The sequence below is a fragment of the Neofelis nebulosa genome, chromosome 7, assembly GCF_028018385.1.
Source record: "Neofelis nebulosa isolate mNeoNeb1 chromosome 7, mNeoNeb1.pri, whole genome shotgun sequence".
Classification (NCBI taxonomy): Eukaryota; Metazoa; Chordata; class Mammalia; order Carnivora; family Felidae; genus Neofelis; species Neofelis nebulosa.
The window spans coordinates 87,411,837-87,435,740 of record NC_080788.1 but is presented as its reverse complement, the minus strand read 5'-3'; the positions used below and the strand labels follow the sequence as shown (position 1 = coordinate 87,435,740).

The 23,904-nt window shown below is 34.7% G+C and overlaps 1 protein-coding gene across 4 annotated transcripts in view; it reads right to left on the bottom strand.

The window, feature by feature from the left end:
- Nucleotides 1-23,904, bottom strand: part of MIPOL1 (mirror-image polydactyly 1) — a 316,534-nt gene that overhangs the window by 202,544 nt on the left and 90,086 nt on the right. For all 4 annotated transcript variants that reach the window (XM_058738871.1, XM_058738870.1, XM_058738872.1 and 1 more), the window contains 3 exons: nt 21,845-21,974; nt 8,941-8,974; nt 8,511-8,681 (listed from right to left, as the gene is read on the bottom strand). In XM_058738871.1, the coding sequence (XP_058594854.1) occupies nt 8,511-8,681; nt 8,941-8,974; nt 21,845-21,974 (335 nt within the window). The remainder of the gene's footprint in view (nt 1-8,510; nt 8,682-8,940; nt 8,975-21,844; nt 21,975-23,904) is intronic.

Below are 23,904 nucleotides of genomic sequence, written 5' to 3'. Positions count from 1 at the left end.
TCCACTAATTGCAATACCTTCAAAATCTTTATTTCAAGGCTCTTTTTCTCTTGACTACCACTCATTACAGCACTCCAAGATGAACAAAGAACTCCAATACATGCACGGAGCAGATTTTTACTGTCCAGGATCCTGCCCACTGTGACTCTTTAGTTTCCTCTTTAAGGGGCAGTCTGTAGGCCATCACTGTAATGACTTCCATCACAACCCCAAGCCAGGTTAAAATATCTACAATACTACACTGCATTCGAGATGTGAATATTGCTATAAGAAATCATGCAACTTCCCTGACAGGTTTCACTTCAAATTCATTATCTAATTCTTAAATGGACATTCTGCTCTGCCTGGCATCCTACGTTTCTAAAGTTATGTTCATTCACACACAAACCAAGACAACTGTTTCAAACTATCCTGAAAAGTAAAACTCTAAATGTTATGATTTATTTCCTTTTCAAGTACGAACTTTTTATCAAACTTCTAATACCTTACAAACCTTTATAAATCTTCAGCACCATCTTTTGACCCATCACATTGAGAATCTAAATGAACTTTAGTATACCTCATTCCCTAAATTTATTAACTTGCAAGGATATGCATCCATCTGAGTTCTTGTATTCCTCTGTTACAATGGAAGCAGTTTCCCTCTTGCTAGCAAAAAACAACTCTTTCACTTATATTCTAGATCCTATCCCCTCTCAATCTACTTATCTACTCCAGAACTTTCCTACTACAGTTATCTTTTTTCTCTCTTAAAATCACTTTTTCTTTCCTGGTTCATTTCCATCAACATATCAATTACATGCCCTAAAAAAGAAAAACCTTTCCATGAACTGTAAGCTCCCTCTCCATCTATTGCCAATTTCTCTACCTCCATTACAGGGGTAAGAAGTTGTATGCATTCACTGTCTTCACTTTCTCACTTTCCATTCTTTCCTCATACTACTCCAATGTGGCCTCTGTCCTGGACCAAACTCTTGTCAAAGCCCTCAACATCTTCCATGTGATCAAATTTACAAGTAACTGTTCCATTTTCCCTTTTCTCAACCTCTCAACACCATTTAAGGGAATTAATCACTCTCACTTTTTGCAAACACTTTCTTGCCTCCTCTGACACCACATTCTCTTCTGTTTCCTTCAACCTCATTGGCCATCCTTCCCAATATCCTATGTGGTCCCCTTCTACTTTGTCCAACTGCTAAACATTGGCACACCACCAAGCTTTTTCTCAATGATCTTTCCTCAGTTTCATCTAGTCCTAAGTTTTAATTATTGCTGATGGTTGCAATAATCAAATACCTGCTCAATATTTCCAGGTGAGAGTCATCTCAAATATATCTCCTCCAAGACAATGTAACTTCCTTCCCCAAATATATTGACCTCCTCCCAAAACCCATCACAATAAATGGGGCAAATATCTACATAGTCTTTGAGCCCCAAATATTGGAGTCAGGCTTAAATCTTCTTGCTCTCTTATGCCCAAAACCAATCTGGCATCAAGTCCTATTCACTGTACTATTGAGATATTTCCCAAATCTGCCCACCTCTACACTCTACACTCTCTAAATCTACACTTGTCTCTCTGAGCCCTCATTGGTGTCATCTTTTGCATGGACTACTGCAATAGCCTTTCTCTTTCAAAACTGCATTTAGATCCAATCTGTCCTCCTTACCATGGCCTATAAGACCATACAGATTTGTCTGCTGCCTATCTCTTCTAACGCATCACTTGCTACTATCTTCCTTGCTCATTGTACTTCAATCACATTTAAGTTTGGTATTTTTATATCAGTGTCTTAAACACACTAAACTTGTTCCTTCTCTCAGGGCACTGCCTTTCCATGGTTCTTTGCATGGCTAGATCCTCCTCCTCTTTCAAGTCTTAGTTCAACTATTCACATTGACAAAGAGGCTGCCTTCATCACCCTATTTAAGCAACAGCCCCACTACCAATTGCAGTCACTCCCAACTACCTTTTTACTTTCAGTAAATTACTACCTGAAAAAATTTTATTCATTAGTTTGTTCACTATCTAAATATTTCCATATTAAAATACAAGTTCTGTAAGAGTAAGAACCTTCTATTTGGAACTAAGTTCCCAACACACGGCCCATAATAGGTGCGCAATAAAATGTAAATGAGTGAATATTTCATTAAATTCTTTTAGTTCTGTGTAGTTTGAAGTTGATTTAAAATAGCTCAGCTCACCAGTTCATTAATTCAACAAACAAATATTAAGTGCCTATACTGTCCTAAGGATAAAACTGTGACAGACACATATAAGGAAAAATAGTTCCTACTTCATGCTAGTAGGAAAGACAGTGTAATGCAGTGTGACAACTACTTTTAACAGAATATAAAGTGAAATGTGGACAAAAAGAAGATATTTATCATTTTGTTTCATGTAAAAGATTTTTATGGAAGAGATATTTAAATTAGGCTTGAAGTAGTGGTCTACTTCAAAAGATAAGTGAGCAACAAGTGGAGAGAAAGCATCTTCCAGTGAGAGGGGAAACATGTGTAAAGGCAAAAAGAGTCACAAAGAAACAGACCAATTATACCTTCTGTACACTGTTCAGCTGTCTTAATTTCCATTAATACTACCAGACTGGATTCAAGTCTTCCTCTTATTTGGTTTATTTTTCATTCTGCTGGAGTTGTAGCTTAATGCTTAGGATAGCACAAAGGCTATAAAGAAGGAACCTGACTAGTAAAATGTTAAGCTGAGTTTCTTTAATTACCCTGATGATTATCCCTTGGTCCTTCCATGCTTTTTGTGTTTGTCAATTTGGGACCTGAAAGATTTCAGGATCTATACTTTTCATTATAACATTTGATAAAAATGAAGTAACTAAATGATGAAAAAGAAAGTGCTAAATTTATGTTAAAGGAAGCACAAAAATGTTTTAGAAATACTTTCATCAAAAACAACAAAAGTGCACAAATTAAAAGGGTTTTATTGACTGTTGATATTTGTAATAACTCATTTCCAAAAATAGTGGTTAGTTAGGATTATCTGCATGGTGTTCAGGTAATAGAAATTTATGATCACTAAGTCAGCCTAAAAATTTTTACCTCGCAAGCTCCTTTTCACATAGTTCATGAACTAATCTTGATCAAGCCTGGCAATACAAAGTCCGATTCTTATCAGGAAGTGAGAATAAAATGAGTTCAAGATCCATAAACATATTATCCACTATGCCTGGAGTTGATTCCAAACACCCATGTACATATAGGATTTACCACTTTTCTTCCTTCATCCTTGCTATGTTCCAAGTCTTTATGACAAGTCTTCTTCTTTGGTGTTTTGAATATATTTTATCAATGCCTCTGGTCCATTTGGCTAAAGCGTGTATCCCAACCCCCATACCCATCCCTAATTTATTCAGCTCTCAGGATTGGGCCCCTCACCTCTGCACCAGGTATCAGTCGGGGTCCAATCAATAAAAATCTCTACAGTATTATCCTACCAACTATAAGTATCAATGAAGTCTAGGCTGCTAGGCCCTGTCCATATCCACACCTGTCCCTGGAAATCAAAACTAGCCAAAAGTAGCCTAATTTAGCTAGAAGTCCTAATAATGGCCTGTTAATTTTATGTGAAAACTTGACTAGGCCACCAGGTCCAGATATTTGATTAGTCATTACTTCTGGGTGTGTCTGTGAGCAAAACAGACTGCCCTCCACAATGTGAGTGGGGCTCTTCATCCAACCCATTTCGAAGTCTGAATAGAATAAATGGTAGAGTAAGAGAGAATTCCTTCTAATTGTCTTTAAACTAGGATATTGGTCTTCTCTTGCTTTTAGACTTGGACTTGGACTAGAACTTACATCATTGGTTCTCCTGGTTCTCAGGCCTTCAGACTCAGACTGGAACTACACCACTGGTTCTCCTGGGTATCTAGCTTGCTGACTGAAAATCTTGAACTTCTCAACCTCCACAATCGCCTAAGCCAATAATTCCTTACAGTAAATTTCTTTATATATATCCTGTTGGTTCTGTTTTTCTGGGGAACCCAAACTAATACAAATGGTTATTTGAATTACTGTAGCTTGTAATAAGGCCAGGCTTCAAAGTTACCGAACTGCCAATCCTGGCCAGTTCTATTCCTCTGTTACTTATTGGTGTTTGGCCTGGATCCAACTGTGCCTCAAGACTGGCCTGTATGATTTTGGACATAAATGGTCATATAGATACTCAAAAATATTTGAGTCAAATGCTTGCAGCCAATAGGAGTACCAATAGCAAGACATTAAGAGGAAATGAATAACAAGCTAAAATGAAAATTAGTCATACATAAGATTCCTTAATTTAGTGAGTAGCTTAACTAGATAGCTTCTAGAGATGTAGGAAATTTAAGATTCTAGAAAAGCTAGTGAAGAATTGGAAGTTTCTTGCTTTATCCCTTAATTCCAGGTATTTCAGTAATTTAAATAAACTATATGAGCATTAATGGACCAAAAAATGATTAGAAAGAATGAAAGACTGTTGGGTAAGTCAATTCCTTAATCAAACAAATGCTAATTTTAAAAATTTTAATTCATCCTATAAAAGATCTTAAGGCTCTCAGTTTTCAGCTTGAGATAGAAAAGTTGTGGGAAAAGAATTTGAGTAAATAAGAATATTAGGATTCATCTGAAAAAGATAAGATTTTAATAAGGCCAGTTCAAGTAAATAAATGATTTTAAGTTGATTTGAAAAACAAAGTTAAGTTAAACTGTATCAAAATCAAGAAATTCTCACTAAATCTGAAGGTCTCCAATAGCTACATAGAATGGGACTAAGGTAATCCTGGGACTTCAGAGAAGATATTGTATAATCAGAAAACAGTTGATGCTAAATAACAACTCTAAAATTAAGGTCTAATTTTGGTGGAATTCTTTCCAAAAACTCAAAATCTCAGTCTAATCATAGGGAAAACATCAGACAAACCTAAATTCAGAGATATTCCACAAAGTATCTGGCTAGTATTCTCAAAACTGTCAAGGTCTTTAAAAAAAAAAAAAAGGAATAATAAGCTGTTATAGACCAGAGGAGACTGGAGAGATGTGACAACTAAATGCAATGTGGTATCCTGGATTGAATCTTGGAACAGAAGGGCTTTAATGAAAACCTGATAAAATCTGAATAATGTCTGGGGTTCATAGTAATCTACCAATGTGGGTTTCTTAATTTTGATAAACTTACCACAGTAATGAGCAATGGCAAAAGCAGGGCAAAACCAAAACTGGTGAAAGATATATGGGAACTCTATACTGTAATATCTTTTTTAATTAAAAAAAATTTTTTTTTAATTTATTTTGAGGGAGGGAGAGAGGGAGAGGGAGAGGGAGGAAGCAGAGGAGGGGCAGAGAGAGGAGGAGAGGGAGAATCCCAAGCAGGCTCCATGCTGTCAGTGTGTCAGAGCCAGACACGGGCTCAAACTCACAAGCCGTGAAATCATGACCCGAGCCGAAATCAAGAGTTGAATACTTAACCACCTGAGCCACCCAGGTGCACCCTTATACTGCGCTAACCTAGAAACATTCCTGCAAATTTAAAACTATGCCAAAATAAAAAGTTTATTTTAAAAAATTAAGGAAAAAAGTTTCCATTCAGAACTAGAATAGTAGTTCAAAAGTTCATTTTTATAATGATTATGACATAAAAACTAAAATGAATACTATTTGGGCCAGAAAGCCTGAAAACTATGCAAATTAAAAGAATTAAAAAAAAACAAGTCGTTCTTCATAAAACGTAATAAATACATGCAGTAGACAAATAATATATTGCAATGATGGATAATATATATTTATAAATAAAGAACATATTGGTAAATATTGCCAAAGGTTGATTTATCTTTATGTATCATGAAGGAATGGTTGGCAGTCCACATTTAATTATGCTCTATGTGTATGTTTTTAGTTAAGAAAATAAATGATAAAAAAATAAAATGTTTGAATTCACGCTATAATTGTTTCTAAGCACTATAAACAGTTTTGGCTTCTTTCAACAATCTTGAATGATTCAAGATTGCATACAGTTGGGGCGCCTGGGTGGCGCAGTCGGTTAAGCGTCCGACTTCAGCCAGGTCACGATCTCGCGGTCCGTGAGTTCGAGCCCCGCGTCAGGCTCTGGGCTGATGGCTCGGAGCCTGGAGCCTGTTTCCGATTCTGTGTCTCCCTCTCTCTCTGCCCCTCCCCCGTTCATGCTCTGTCTCTCTCTGTCCCAAAAATAAATTAAAAAAAAAACATTAAAAAAAAAAAATTAAAAAAAAAAAAAAAAAAAAAAAAAGATTGCATACAGTTGGTAGGACACAAAATGGTAAAAACAGTTGCTCATTTAAAAAGTTTAAGGACTTTTTCCAAATCTAATGTGAAGATAAATGTCAGGTCTCTACATCTACATAGAATGAAATCCTTTGTGACTGAACAATGTGCCAGCCCCAAACAGGAAAAGCCAGATTAAATTTAAAAACCCAGCTTAAAGACATGAGAAGGCTGCTGCTACAACAATGAGTTGACTGACTAAGATTCTGAAAAAGGGCGATTTGAAGATCTGCAGTCATTTTTTGCCCTGAGTTTTAAAGATTCCAGACCTGGGCAAGGGGCTGGGAAGTCAGGCTCTGATTACAAAGAGGGCTTCTGTTGGAGGACAGAGAATTCATCTAAGCTTTTGGTAGTTGTGCAGGGCAGAAGTGACAAAATTGGAGATTTGAGACTTGTTTCTACCTCAAATCATTTGATAAATCCCAAACCTGTACAGGGCTTGAAATTAAAAAGTTAAGGCTCTAAAACCTCTGAAAACCATAATGGAGTTTTCCACAGTCTCACAATGTGAAGAGATAAATACTAGAATATGTGATTTACCAAGAGTAGGGTCCACTGAATACTCGGCTCTGTTTCGGAAACCTCACCAAAAGCACAGAGCTGAACCACAAGTAGATCAAGACTTATCAAAACTTCCACCCAGCCTCCATGGAAGATAGTAAAGCATTTTAGATAATGATAGAAATTAATTGATAGGAAACATTTTATGAAGTAGGAGACAAAAGGGCCAATTGATTAAGTGATAACCTTAAGCAAGCAAGAAAAGATGAGAACTAGTATAGAAATAGGTTATCCTGAAACAGGGGTATGTACTAAGAAATAAAAGGCAGAGTATATGGGAACAAATGCAGGTAGGCTGGTGGATGAAATGGTGGAGACAAGCAGAAGTTCCTTTTTATATTGGAAAGGTGAGGTTGGATATCTGAGGAGAAAGAAAGGAGATAAAAAAGTCCTTTACAGTGGAGAGTGAACGGACCAACAAAAGGCAAGAAAAATGCGAGGCAACACCAAGGGCCTACTTAAAGACAAAGGTCATGAATTTAAGGATTAAGGCAAATCTGTGTGACATTCTCCTGCCATATAAAACTATGACAGTGTAGAACAGGGAGAAAGTTAAATTTTTTAAGGCTTAGGCTTTGTTTGGTGAGGACAATGAACCAAAGGAACTGAGGTTATCTTATAAGCAAATTGGTGATAATTAGGTGAGCCGTGGAATCTAAGCTAGATGAATTGGGAAGTGGGAACATGAGAGGCTTGAAGGACAGGAGAATAAGTGGTCAAGTCAACAGAAACAGGTGCCAGTGGAGCTGAAAATCTGCTAGAGTCAGGGTTGTAGAGTAAGGGAGCTGGACAGATAGTAAGTGGTGGTCAGTATGACAGAAATAGAGCAGAATACATGATGAAGAGAGGAGACAAATCCAAGAAGATGAGAGGCCAGAACAGCGAAAGGATCATCTGCAAAGACATTTAAATCACCAAGAATTAAGACAGGAGTGGGCTGAAGAAAAAGACATTGAAATAGATCCTAAGACATTCAAGGAATGAGGGAAGCAACACAGGCATGTGTAAATTACTGCAACAGGAGTGCCTACTGGGTGGTACAATCTGATGCATGAGTTTCAAAGCTAGAGGTGTTTAGAGATGAAAAAGGAACAGTGAACACTAATGGGGAACAAGCCTCCAAGCACACTGGTATAACTGCTGTGGGAGGGAATACAATCACTACTGGAGAGGACTGCAGTAGAAGCAGTATCCTCAGGGAGGTAATCAGGTTTCGTTAGAGCAGGAAGGTATAAGTCATGTTCAGAAAAGAATACACTAATAATTTGATTCATTTATCAGTGTTTACTAAAAGGCACTGAATTAGGCACTGGGAATAAAACAGTAATAAAGACATAATCTCAGCCCTCACAAAACTGCGACTCAAGTAAGAAGTCTCATATAAAAGTGATTACATTAAAGAATATAACTAAATTCTTTTTTTTTTGGAATATAACTAAAATTTTGTGGCAATCTTATTAAGAAATGTGGATGCATGTACTTGGAGAATGGTGGAACAAAATTTGTGACTATTTTAACATATCTAATCATCACGGTACTAATTATGTGCTAAAAAATAATTTGAATTAAGAATATGTGGGGAAATGTTGCTTTTTAATGGTAAAGAGGGAGGGGAAAATGCTTTTACAGATATATGCAGTTACCTGAGACAAAGCAGCATCCCGTTCTTCTATCACTGCATTCATTTCTTCTGCTGTTATTCTCTTTTTACATTCCTTGGTCTTGTAGATTCTATCCACAATTACAGCTCCATTCTTCTGAATAGCTATCCCTGTGTCTGCATTGTTTATTCTGTTCAGTAATTCCTGTAATGTCTACCAACACCATTATATGTTAGTCAGACATGAAGTTTTAATATATTTTATTTAATATAGGGTTTTAATTAATAGGCACATGTGAATTGTAAATTGACTGAGTGAAGTTATTGAATTTTCATATTGCAGCAAAGATGTACATTATTAGTGTGTCAATTCTTCTTTTTCCCACATCTTAGTTCTTGAAACCCACTCAATTGAACTTAAGCCTCTAAGATATAAGACTGACATCAAGAAATCTCCTCAGAGAATGGCTTACCATGTCATTTTCTTCAGGGTTAATATTTTCTAGCCTAGAAAAAAGGGACACAGAAAGCCTGATCAGTAGCATTTCCTTAGTGCAGCAAAATGAGTTCGCTTTTTAAATCTTTAGAACCTCAAGTAATTTCATTCGACTAGTCTTTAGAGTCAACCATGACACTGAACATATTAAAGTGCCACCTGCTCGACTCCATCTTTCAATAATGCTCCATATCTTCTGCGCTGACTTCAGACTGTTAAGTTATTAATGTTTACTGCTATATATGACTACAAGGATCAATTGTTCATATGTGCTTAGATGAGGAAAGTTCCCTAGTGATAGAAGCACTACTTCTCATCATTATATTTATTCCTGGACTTTCAATTCTTACCAAAAATTGTATTTCCTCTGTTTTTTGGACTTCCTCACAAATAAAGCAAGGCAAGTATTTTTATTGCAAAGTTTAACTATGTTCCCCAAAAAGCAAAGACAAATAATTGCCACTAAATTTGACCTGAAAATCTCTTGTGCTACCTATTTGTTGAAACAAATATATAGAAAGGCTGACCAAAACTGGACCACAGTTTTAGATGACTAATGTTATTTTCTCTTTTTCATTACATATATAGAATTACTGAATTTAAAGACTAAGAAAGTAAATTGGTTCCTCTCATAAATGTGTTTTGTATTAGAAGAGTCATGGTGCTTCCTGAAATGTTTTTTGATGTTAATAAACTGAACAAATGCAGGAAACGCAAAGAAAGAAGCTCTAAATGACATGTTTTAGAAAATGTCTATAATATAATTTAGGCAACCATTAAATTGGGTAAATTAACGAAAACTAGTAATAAGTATTAGTAAAATGATGTAGATTTTAGAAATGGCTCAATTATTTTAAAATTGTATTAAAAAGTTTAGATATAGAAGTTCCTGATTTTGCATATCCTCCCTCCCCTATTTCTAGGCTCCTATGATTTAACATTTACCACCAAAGAAAAGCATACTTGGAAAAGATAATACAGAAACTTAACAAATTTATTACAAAATTGTCCCAAACTTCAGAGTTCAATGAAACTGCTACTGCTACATTCATGGAGAGATATTTAGAACATTGCATTTTTTACAGGAAAAAAATAAACATATATCAAAAAACTATTTCTACACACATTTAAATAGTATAAGTTAAAAGGATGGTATGGTATAGTAATTTTGAATTATATATAGTTAATGGGTCTCAAAGGAGTAATGTCCACTTGGATTCACATTTCAGTAAAGACAAATACTTTCACCTTTTATTTTTTTTCTCCCAAAATAACTCAACAGTTTTCAAATATCCTGCTTCATAAAAGCTGGTTCTACATAAACTCTGAAGACAATAATCTTTTTTTACTCAATTAAAGAACATAGTAAAAAGTGTAAGGTAACAAAATTCTTACACTTTTTTATGATCATGTAAGAGCATCAGAAAGGCATTTAACCATCAGTTATTGGTTGGCTAAGTATCATTTTTAAGGAAACCATATGTAGTGAGAAACATTTACCTTAATATTGTTCTTTTTAGATGAAATCAGGCTAAGTGCTATTTATAGCAGTTTTCAAAGAAGATTCAACTTAAATCCTTATAAATTTCCTAATTAATTTATTAAACTCAATAATTTAAAATGTGAAAAGATACGTGAAAATTAAACATTTATATTACTAGATTACTGGAAGCTCTTACAAAAAACCAAAATTTAGATCCCAAGGTTATAAATACCCTTCTTTTGTTCCAAAGAACTACATATGATTAGGAAGAAAACAACAGTGTAGGCAGGTTACCTAACTTGTATGTTCAAAATAATTAACGCAACAAAGTGTATGGAATGTCTATGTGATACCTGTAAGCTTTTTTTTCAGGCACTGAAAATTATTACTTTAAAGAGAGACAAATGAAGAGTCTGAATGTTTTAAATTAACATCTTTCTAGAGAATACGGTTAAGATAGTTGTATTTAGTCAAATATTAAATTTCCTTGTTAATTAAAATTTTTAAAAAATAAAATTTTCTGATCAAAGCCTATACCAAGTCCTTTCCACATTAATTTAGCATTACAACTATAAATAATGCATGTGACTGCCCTTAGAAGTACATAATGTATAGTGATTTATCATTTTGCTGATGAGCGAATCTGAATCATGTTTTGGTTTAAGTGTGCCAGGTCTGACACGCAGGGCATGAGGCTTAGTCAACCACTTAGCATTTATTTGGATCTCAATTTTGCTTTATTATTATCCTTTAATTATCCTCAATTTTGCTCTATGATTATCCTTTGTAAGTACAGTGATAAACGGTCACTAAAGAGACCACTAAGAGAGAAAACTAAAACTTTAACAAAAATGAGCAAAGGGTTAATTTGTGATTTGAAAAATTACATACAGACAAGTAACTTTCAATATAAACATGAGGCTGGAAAGTGAAAAGGCTAATATTTATATTTCTCTGTTTGTATTTCTTTAAAAGTTTCAGGAAGTACTTGTCACAGATATCAAAGATTAACTACATCAAAATTTAATCTCAACTAGATTACTTACAGCAGAGATCTGCAAACTTTCTGTAAAGAGTCACATGGTATTTTAGACTTCGCTGCATGTTCTGTGCTGCAGCTACTAAATGCTACCTATGTAGACAAAGCATCCAAAGATAATATGTAAATGAACAGGTGTGGCTGTACTCCAATAAAACTTTATTTACAAAACCAACTGAAAGGATGGATGTGCACCATAGGTCCTTAATTTGCTCATCCCTGATGTAGAGCACTGAAAAATGAGACCAGACCTTTGATGTTAAAACTGTAAGTGCCAACTATGACATATTTTTCTCAGCTGGATCATTCAATATCCATTTGAAAACTAACCACCAAAAAGAATGGATTTCAGAAAATAAAATTCAGTCTCATATCACTTACTGTATTACTTAAGAAAACATAAATATTAGACTACCTTTTAGAAAACTACTAAAATTACTTTTTAGAAAAAAGAAGACAATTTGAAACAGGTAAACCAGGCTTTCTATTTTCTATATAAAATTACTTGTCAGAGGTTTAAGGTTTACTAGCAGTATATATAACATATAAAGCTTTACTGGTTTAATAAAGACTGAAAGTAATAGTTGATTTTATATAAAATACAGCTGACAAACTATTTATCATTAACAGGAGATTTACAATTATACAAAAGAATCTCAACCTTTTGGAAACTAAATTATGCTTACAACAGTCTAACTAGACATAGTCATGATAATTAGTAAGAATTTTGCTGAAGTAAATGTCCATGGGCTCAAGTTTCAATTGATTTCCTATACAGTGCATATTCTGACTGACACCCTTGCACTCTAAGTAAAAAGACCCCTACATGAAATGTCACATTTCTTGATTTATCCCTAGATCAGTCAATATCATGTCTTCTGAACCTATAGTCATTCACCTTGTTCAGTGGGAAGCAGCTAAACTTTAACCTCAAATGATAAAAAGAACTAGTGATCAGCTAATCAAAAACCTCGGAATTTGTTTTTATTCTCTCTCATTTTTACACAGGGCCACCTTAATATGTTAAAAAAAAAAAAAATACCCTGAAGAGACTGAACACAATATCATGATCTCAAAAGTTGGAATATACATACACAAACATGTCTATATTAGTATATAAATTTTAGTCATTTTAACTTGAATCCTTTTTACTTTTTTCCTAGTTTTGGATAAAAGTGAAAAAGAAAAAAACACTGAAGATTCAGGGCAGGGGAAAGCAAAAGTGGCAGAATATAAGCCAAGACAGACATCACAGAAAGATAGAAGTAGATCAAAACTGGCAAAGATGAAAGAGAAAAGACAAGGAATTTGAAGACTACAGGAAGCAAGAAATAAGGAGTTAAAACAAAAAGAGATGTGAAATAATGTATATTATTTCAACCTATAACTCACTGCCTCCAAATATGCCTTTCAGTCAAGCAAAGCTCAATTATAAATTGATTTTACCTTAATAAGGATTCCATCTAAAATGCACTATTGAGGGGTGCCTGGGTGGCTCAATCAGTTGAGCATCTGTCCTCAGCTCAGGTCATGATCTCACAGCTCATGAGTTCACCCTGCATCAGGCTCTGTGCTGACAGCTCAGAGCCTGGAGCCTGCTTCTGGGTCCCCCTATCTCTCTGCCCGTTTCTATCTCTTAATCTCTTCCTCCTCTCTCAAAAATAAACATTAAAAAATAAAATAAAATAAATAAAAGGCACGTTTTAAAGTTCAGAACTACAGGGGCGCCTGGGTGGCTCAGTTGGTTGAGCATCCGACTTCAGCTCAGGTCACGATCTCACGGTTTGTGAGTTCGAGCCCCGCGTCAGGCTCTGGGCTGATGGCTCAGAGCCTGGAGCCTGCTTCCGATTCTGTGTCTCCCTCTCTCTCTGCCCCTCCCCCATTCATGCTCTGTCTCTCTCTGTCTCAAAAATAAATAAACATTTAAAAAAAACATTTTTAAAGTTCAGAACTACAGCCCTCAATTGAGTAGAAAGGAACATCCACAGTGACACTTAAAACTATGCTGACATACTATTCTTTTGTTGTTGTTGTACTTCCTTCTTATGTATGATTTTTCTTGGACTATGATACTATAGGAGCTGACTACAAACTGTGCCTAAGAACCAACAATTATTCATACCAATTAATATTTTAAGTATTTATGAAGTTATTTATTTAATGTCTATCTTCTCAACTAAACTAGAACCATAATGCTGTGTTCTGAGCAACCTGACACATAGTACATATTCAATAAATATTTACTGAATGGACTAAATAATTAAAAGAAAAGGCTTGGGATTGAGTGTTTTACTTTTTGCCTTCTAATACAAATGCTACAAAGAATAAAATGAAAAAGGCTCTGCCTCAAAGAATCCTAATTTCAATGTATTATAATAAAAATATATATACAAATTAAAGTAGACAAAGAAAGGTAAAAAAAAAAATAGGGAAGAAAAATAGGCTCAATTAAGATCCATAAATTAAAGAGAGAAAATGAACAAAACTGAAAGACCAAATTAACAGAGGCTCTGAGGAAGAAGTTTTGATTTGGATATGTGGGCAGATGTTTGTGCCACTGGTCAGGGCAGGGGATTAAGGGAGAATAAGGTTTTAAAAATGAATAAAATTCCATTTGAGATGTGCTAAGTTTGAGTTGCCTGTGTAAATCTGAGATAGACAAGTCCTACAATGTGTAACTGACTTTGACTCTTTGGGCAAGTCATCAACCAGTCAGAATTTTTTCACCTATAAAGCACAAACGTCACCTACCTTGAGGAATTGTGACGTTGTATATAAAAAACTGATTTGTTACCTTTTGGGGTATGATTTTCATTTTTGAAAAAAAACAAAATCTATTTAGAAGCAAATTTCATCAATAAAATTGGTAATGAACCTACATAATAAGATCTACAGTTACGAATTACAAGTAAATACAGTACTGTGCAGCAGTTGATAAGCTGAATGAAATAGTACTTGCAAATCCCCAAAGAGTTCTGAAGTTATTATAAGAGTATTACTGAAATAAGAAAGGTATCTACTTTGAAAAGTTGTGTGTAAAAACATTTGGTCCTGCAAGTGTTTTTATAGATATAAACAAACTGATTTTAAAAGGGAAATGGAAAAACAAAGGTACTAGAATAGCCAAAAAACAATTCTGTAATAAAAGAGAAAAATTAGAAGGTTAATATTATCTGATTTCAGACACAATAAAGATTCAATAATAAAGACTACGTGGTATTGGCAAAGGGATAGATTGCTTAAATCAATGGAAGAGAAAATAAAGTCCAGAAATTAACCCACACTAATAGAGTAAACTGAGTTTTTGACAAAGTGCCAAGAAAATTTCAGAGAAATGATGGCATTTTCAACAAATGGTGCTGGAAAAATGAATGTCCATATGCCAAAAAAAAAAACCCAAAAAACAACAGCAAAAAAAACCTAAACACCTCCACAAGTACCACATCTCTCACACAAAAATTAACTTAAAATAAATCACAGATCTAAATGTAAAACATGAAATTTATAGCTTCTAGAAGAAAACAAAGGATCTCAAAAAAGCTGTGTGACCTTATATAGGGCAATGAGTTTTATGTTCAATACCAAAAGTACAATCCATGAAAGGAAAAAAAAAAATCAATAAATTGAATTTCATCACAATTTAAAAATTATGTTTTGCTAAATACAACATTAAGATAACAAAGAAACATTCACTGCTGATGGGAATGCAAAATGGTATAACACAGCCACCCTGGAAGAGAGCTTGGAAGTTTCTTCTAAAGTTAACAAAGATTTAACATCTGCTCCAGCAATTACATTACTAGGTTTGACCAACTAATTTGAAAGCATATGTCCACGCAAAACCTGTATGCAAATGCTAAAAGCAATGTAATTCAAAAGTGCCAGTAATTAGAAAAAAAAATCACCAGGATGTAAGAGGATCCTAGCATAGTATGCAGACTATGAAAAAAAGCCTGACTATCTTACATAACCTCACCTAAGGGTGTAGAGGGGAAAAAAGAAGAGCCAACCCAAGTAACTTGGTACTTTGACTGAAACCTGTCAGATTAAAGGCTAAAGGAACTATACATAAACAGTGCCCTCTGGTAGGTAAAGTTGTTTCTCATAGGGGTATGGGTTAATGATACTGAAAGAGTTACAACATATACAGGGGTAGAACAAATAAGGAAATGGAGAGTGGAGGATGGAAACCAGGTTTCCTATTGTTGGAGAGGAAATTACACATAAGAAAAAGGAGAAAGCCAGAGTGAACTATGTGGTACTGGATTAGAATAAGAGAAGTCAGTATGAATTTAGATTTAGCTTAATAAAGATACAGATGGATACATAAATAATTTCAGATATGTGTATATATATCAGTTAGTATACATACATATATATCCTAGCTCTTTCTGTTTACTGGGCCTAGAAGTAGTCAGACCCAATAACAATGAGCACATCCAGCATCCAGATCTTGGTTTCTAATACCATTTTCCAATAAAAGGAATAAGGCCCCTCGGAAGAATGGCTAATTCTAGGGATGGGGCACATCCCTATACATCTCTAGAAGACATAACTGAGAGGCATCTTGAGGTGCCAGAGATTAGGAAAAGTGTTTAAAAATCAAAAGGATGGGGACATGTCAAAGGGATATAGAGGCCAACTGGAAGAGTTGCCAATGGCCAAGCTGGAATACTTTAAACAACACAGTATTAGATTATAACCCAAAGTATTAAAGAAGTATCAATGAGTCTATACTAACATAAACAAACAAATAGATGAGGGGGAAGAGATAAATCTCCTGTACTGAAAAATTATAAATAATTTATGTAGATAGTATCCCTAAAGAAAGTAGAGCTCAATTAACCTCTCAGCCCACATCTCTTACAACCACCTGAGTACGGGCCACACTTCAGTAATCTGCTTCAAAGAATATGAAAGAAGAATGTTGGTAAGTAACTTTACAGTGGAGAAACATGGCAAACACTACCTACACTAGGTGATCAAGATTAACATGACTGGTGTTAAATCATGTTGATAGCATAATTTTGAAATAATATGATGAGAATGGCACTTCAGTCTTGTACTCTTTGTCCCCCCAAAAGACAATACTTTAGTCTAATCATGAGAAAAAATTCAAAAAACCCAAACTGAGTAACATTCTATAAAATGCCTGAACAATAGTCCTGAAAACTGTCAAATCATCAAAAACAAAACAAGGGAAGTCTGAGGAAATGTGATTAGAGTAGGCAAAGGAGTCATACCAACTAAATGTATATGGGATCTTGGATATGGGAACTTGGAACATAAAAAGGACATGAGAAAAATTAGTAAAATCTAAATAAAGTCTGGAGTTTAGTTAATAATTATGTAACAATGTTGCTTTCTCCCCTGTGACATATGTACCATAATAATGTAAGCTGTTAACAATAAAGGAAACTGGATGATGGTTAATGGAAACTCCCTGTACTATCTTTGCAACTTTTCTATAAATCTAAAAAGTATTCTAGGGGCACCTGGGTGGCTCAGTTGGTTAAGCATCCAACTTCAGCTCAGGTCACGATCAAATGGTTTTGGAGTTCAAGCCCCGTATCAGCCTCTGTGCTGACAGCTCCGAGCCTGGAGCCTGCTTCGGATTCTATCTCCCTCTCTCAGCCCCTCTCCCACTTGCACACTGTCTTTCTGTGTCTCTCAAAAATAAATAAACATTGAGAAAAATTTTTTAAAAAAGTACTCTAAAATAAGAGGTCTGTTGGGATAAGATAAAAAAGAAGATCAGTAAAGTTAGTGTAGTAAAATCTGAACAGACATCTGTTTATCCCATCATATAACCACATGACAGAAAAAAAAATTAATCAAACAGTAAAGAAAGTAGGACGTCACATAGTAATTTTTTAAGATTTTATTTTAAAGTTTATTTATTTTCAGAGACAGAAAGAGAGAGAATCCCAAGCAGGCTCCATGCTGTCAGTCCAGAGCCCATCATGTGGCTCAATCTCATGAACCATGAGATCATGACCTGAGCTGAAATCAAGAGTCAGATGCTTAACAGACAGAACCACCCAGGGACTATCACAAAGTAATTTTTTAAAGCAGGGTAGAGAAATGATGATTTTGGTCAAATAGACCTAACTTTTCCTTTTACACATAAAAACAGGTATGGAGAAAAGGAGTGAGCTCACCAAATCCTGAGACTTCCACTAATACACAACTTGGAAATAACCTAAGAGACCAATGAGTTGATTAGACAGCCCAGAGAAAAGTAAAATCCTTCCTGAATAGAAGCCTGTGTTACTGAAGAATCTTTACAAAGGAAGCAAGAAGCACAAGGGCTGCCACTTTCTACTACACTGGTAGAACAAATAAAAGCTTCAAAGTAATACTCCATGGAATCAGGATTTACACAAAACCAGGCAGAATGAACCCTTGGTATACTGCAACACACCAAACGAAATCCCATAAGCAGAGAACAGAACCTCCAATAAAAGGGTATACATCCCCAGGGAGATCTTCCCAATCTCTATTCCGCCTACCACGTTGCCAGAGGGCTATATAGACAGGTGGCCAAAAAGCAGTACCTTGCCAAGAAACTGTAGCTCTGAGGAGAAGACAAATAGATTTCAAACAATGTGAAATGTTTATGAAGGAAAATTCACTTGCACTATATCAGAACAAAGAAAAGTTCTTGACAATGTATGCATGAGCAAGATGAAGAGAAATGACATGGCAATTCTAAATATACACTACAAATACATAAGAAAAAAGGATCATAACAGGCACCAGGGTAACTCAGGTGGCTTAGTGTCTAACTCTTGATCTCTGCTCACGTCATGATCTCACGGTTCATGAGATCGAGCTCTACACAGAGAGTGTGGAGCCTGCTTGGGATTCTTTCCCTCCCTCTCTCTCTCTCTCTCTGCCCCACCCCCACTCATACTCTCTCTCAAAACGAATAAATGAAATTAAAAAAGATCATAATATAAAAAATAACATAAACCAAGAGAAAGAAAATCTTCCTGCCAATGGTTGGTATTTTATTATTTATTTATTTATTTTTAAATGTTTATTTTGATAGGTGGGGAGGGGCAGAAGGAGAGGGAGACAAAAATCTCAAGCAGGCTCCAGGCTCAGCACAGAGTCTGACATAAGGCTTGATCCCATGACCATGAGATCAAGACCTGAGCCAAAATCAAGAGTGGGATGCTTAACCAACAGAGCCACCAGGAACCTCCAATGGTTGGTATTTTAAAAGAACATAAGAACATGAATTCGATAAAATAAAGTTCATGGAGAAAATGCCAAAACATAAAGTGAATGAAAAGGGAAGTTGAAAACTTAAGGAAACGTACTGAGAACCATAACCAAACAAACAAATAAGTAAAAATTTAATAAATGAACTATAAAACACAGGGATAGGAATAGTGACAATTGGAACTACTAATATAAAGAAAAATTGTGAGATTATCACAGTGAATACAGAGAAAAAAAGAGGGATACAAATAATTATTGAACAGATAATACATAAAGACAAAAATGCCCCATTACAAGAATAACTATAATCTCTAAAACAACCTAACAAATAGAATACAAAATTCACAAATCTAAAATTTCCATGAACTAAAAGAAGAATCAAATAGTTCCTAGAGAGGCTGTGGGTCTCCAAAATGTTATTAAAGAACAATCAACACAAACATCATGATTAAGTTCTACTTCAAGAACAAAGAATCCCTTAGGTATCCAGGCAGGAAAAAACAACAAACAAACAAAACAAAAACACAAGCCAAAAGTAAGTGAGGAAAAAAAACCTGTGACCTGACTTCTTTTTAGACAAACTAGTGTCACAAGATGGACTTTTTTACATTGCATAGAGTCAAAAAAAAAAAAAAAAAAAGTTAACCCAATAATTTTATTCAGAACCAATTTGAATATAAGGGTAACACAAAGCCAGTCTGAAGCATACTGAATCTAAGAATAAAGTACTTATTAGCCCTTCCTCAAAAAACTGACAGTGAAATTCAGTTACCAAGGGATTCCCCAAAATAAAGAAATCAGGTGTAAAAACATCATGTATGACAAAAGTTGTAGTAATGATCATTCAATACTTTTAAATACAAAATCAAAATTAAATAAAAGGAAATTTGGCTACCGAATCTAATACAGCTTTCATAAATATTTTAAAACTAGAATTTATAAAGACAAAGAAAAAAAGAGTTTAAAACTTATTTCATAGCTGAAAGTCAAAGGATATTGTTTAATCACTGCATGTTTCAAAAAATTGAAAAGAAGAATTGATGCTTCCAATACCTTAATGTTTTTCAGTCTCTTTTCTTACATTCCGAAGGATCTTTGGGGAATTAATATATCTTATTGTAAGAAAACTTTGGGGCACCTGGGTGGCTCAGTTGGTTAAGCAACTGACTTCAGCTCAGGTCATAATCTCTCAGTTCATGAGTTCGAGCCCCATATCAGGCTCTGTGCTGACAGCTTGGAGCTTGGAGCCTGGAGCCTGTTTCAGATTCTGTGTCTCCCTCTCTCTCTGCCTCTCTCCCGCTCAGGCTCTGTCTGTCTCTCTCTCTCAAAAATAAATAAACATTTTTTAAAAAATTTAAAAAAAAAAGAAAACTTTGCATGAAGTTCAAAAATTTCTTTAGTTTCACTTCAATTGATTATTACTCCTAAATTCAAGTAACACATAGCACGAGCTATGAGTCAGGTACTTTTCAATATTTACTAAATCATTTAGTTCTTATAACAACTTATACAAAGTAGGCAATATTTACCCATTTTGTTGACAAAAAAACTGAGTCCAGAGACTCTGAGTAATTTGTCCACTGCTGTACAGCTAGGAAGTAAAAAAGCCATGATTCAAATACAAATGCCTGGATCTGGAATCTGTGCTGTTAACCTTTACATTATATTGTCTCTCAAATAAAATAGTAATGTAAAGAATGATTTGATTTTTATCAAATTAATACTACGTATACATCCATTTAACTACCAACCACTCATTCTTGTAGAGGATAGTGTTTAACTATATAAGTAAAGAGAAATGTTTGGGATGATGCTTCTCTATTAATAAAAATAGCTATTTGGGAGTAGGCAGTGGGGAATTCAGATGATTTTTTTTTTTTTTTGGTTTATGTCTATTATTCAATGAGTTTAATGTCTTTTAAGGAGTGTCTATCAGTCTTCAAAAAAAAAAATGAAGCGATTAATCTGAACAAAACACAAACCACATTACCTAATCACAACTTGAACACTGTCATGTTAATTATTTAATGACTTTTTGTCTCCCTAATGAACAATGTTTTAATTAGTACTTTACTGTAATCCTCCATGGAGTCTAGCACAGTGTTGGGCAGAGCAAACACTCAATAAGTATATTGATGTATCATCATAAAATATTACATTACTACATTGTACCTATCTTACAAGTAACATATTTCTAGATACTCTAGGGCCTTTACCTACTTCTGACTCTTTAAAGTAGCATCATTTATATTATCAGGGAGCTTGAAGAAAAACAGAATCTTAAGTTCCACTCCAGACTTACTGAATGAGAATGAGCATTTTAACAAGATTTCCCAAGTGACTGAAGTCACATTAAAATTGGAAAATTACTTATTTCTAGAACATTGTTTATCTAAGTGTGGTCCATTATTTACCTATGTCAGAGTCACCTGGTGCTTGTTAAAAATGTAGATTCTCAGGAGCACCTGGGTGGCTCAATGGGTTAAGCATCCAACTCTTGATTTCAGCTCAGGTCATGATCTCACATCAAGATTTATGAGTTTGAGCCCTGCAAAGGGCTCTTTCCTGACAAGGCAGAGCCTGCTTGGGCTTCTCTGTCTCTCTCTCTCTCCCTCTTTCGGTCTCTCTCTCTCTCTCTCATAAAAATAAATAAATACTGGAAAAAAGTGTAAATTCTCAGGCTCCACCTTATTTCAGGTGTCATTAAAGTTTATGACACACCTAATAAAGTCAAAATTAGTAAAGAATAGGAATGAGCATATTAAGCAGAGAGCAGTGAAAAAACCCACACATTTGAAATAAATCAAGAAAGCGATAATAAGAGAGGGAAGAGGCATCACAAAGGAAGATCCAGTAAGGATATCAACAATAGACTATGAAAGTAAAGAAAGTAATTGTACAGAGTACATTCTTCTTCTCTCTCTTTTTTTTTTTTTTTTTTTGGTGACTATTATTCCTGACATGCAAACTACTACACAGCATGTCAAAAGTTTCAGAAAGACTGTGGGGATATTGAATTTACTAGTGTACCATATAAGAATCAGTAACTTTCTGAGTATGTACTACCACAAAATGCATGCATTTTATAAATGCTCCAAAAGTCACAAATAGTTTCAAATGTATACATACACTTTTAGAGACATTTCCATATGCTTCACTCGTGCAATTGCTTCATCTCTCTCCTCATTGGCTAACTGCAGTCGAGACATAATAGCTTCATCACGTTCCCTCTGTGCAAAATACACTTCTTCAACCAGAGCTACCAAAATATATAATCCATAATTAATTAGAGAAAATAAAAAATGCCACTTTTAGCAAAAGTAAAAAGCAAAATTAATTTTATTTTACTAATTAAGTCAATTAATCACTTGAAAAACCATTATTTTTAAAAGCTACTGCAAAATTGAGATATATTTCCTACCTGTAGAAACACAAATTAAAGAGGTCAAACAATAACAAATACTGGGAGCTTGTGAAATAAAGGTAACTCACACGTATACTGCAGACAGGTGTACATATTTCTATAGCCATCTGAAGAGCAATTTGGCAATATTTATTACAGTTTAAGATTTGCCTAGCCTATAACCTGGAACTCTTCTTTTTGGTATGCAGCCTAGAGAAATTCTTGCACATGAGCACAAGAAAACATATATTAAAATGCTTATTGTAGCATTATGTTATACCAAAAACTTAGAAATAACCCAAATGTCCAATAACAGGAGCAGGGATAAATAAATTACTAAAATGGAATATGATACAACATTTAAAATCCATTAGCTATGGACATAGAGACACATTTCAAAAATAAAATTGTGGCAAAAATTGCGAGGTGCAAGGCAAAACAACTCTATTATTTATGGACAAACACAATTAGTAAAAATATTAAAACAAGCATGGAAATGATAATCAACAAATTCAGGATAATACTTATCTCAGTAGCACGGTGGAAGAAAAGCAAAGAAAATGGGACCAAGGAAAAGCAAACAGGGGCAGAGCTGTGCTCTTTAGCACTGCATATCTCCAGGGAGCACCATTTATATAGATTATAATACAAATAGCATCATCTAGATTTGTGCAGCACTATATAGGAAGCTTTGATGTTACCTGAAATTGTCATTTCTCAAGCATAATTTCTACCTGAAATCTTATTTAACTTTTAAAATATCACTGCAATGTTAGACAAAAAGGGGCTTAAATACCTAGGTCACTAAACCAAATTTTATTTATACTGTCAAATCACAAAATAAACTTAGAAAAGATGTTTGAAATATTCTTTTAGTTCACAAAGCATTTGGTTTTTGCTAACATTTGTTATAGATTAATGCATAATCAAGAATTGTTTTTGTATTATTTAAATTATAAGTGGTAGAAAAGAAACAAACCCTGAGAATAAGTCACCTATACCTTTTCCATAATAGAATATAAAATGGAACATATAATGGCAAAGCTGAAGTCAAAACTATGTCCAAGAAGGTGATCCTATGGGAAGAGAAATACATTCATCCATCCATTCATTCACTCACTCACATTCATTTAATCTTTCATCAAATATTATCAAATTCCTGTGACAGTCATCCATCCAATTTTAAGTAATATGACTAATGGTCTAAGAGTTATTACCATTCTGGAGATGTATACATTCTATTACAGAAAGACAGACAGTAGAGAGAAAAAAGGCCCAAAAATAAATAGATTTAGAGAGATAAACAGATAGTAGTAAAGGCTTTGAAGGAAAATAAGGGTGTGTGAGAGAGAAAAAGAGTGATTTGGCAGATGGGAAAAGAATAAACTAATTTAGAAAGGGTGGCCAGAAAAGAGCTTTTCAAATAAATGACATTTCAGCACATGCAAATAAAGGAAGAGAAGCTATATATGTATATATTTGAAAGCAGACTAAGCAGAAGAAAAAGTAACACAAAGGCCCTGAAAGTACTACAGTAACGGCATCAAGGACAATGTACCCGGAACACAGTGAGAGACAGTGAGAGTTCTGAAAGATCACACTGGGCCTTGTAGTCCACTGCAAGGATTTTAGATATCATCTAAACTGTGATGGTAGCCACTGGAGTGTTCTGACCAGGGAAATGACAGCATCACATTTATGTAGTGGAGTTCTGGTTTCTAGGTGAGAAACAGTCTGGACATGGGCAAGTGTAGATGCAGAGACCAGTTAGGAGACTACAGGAATA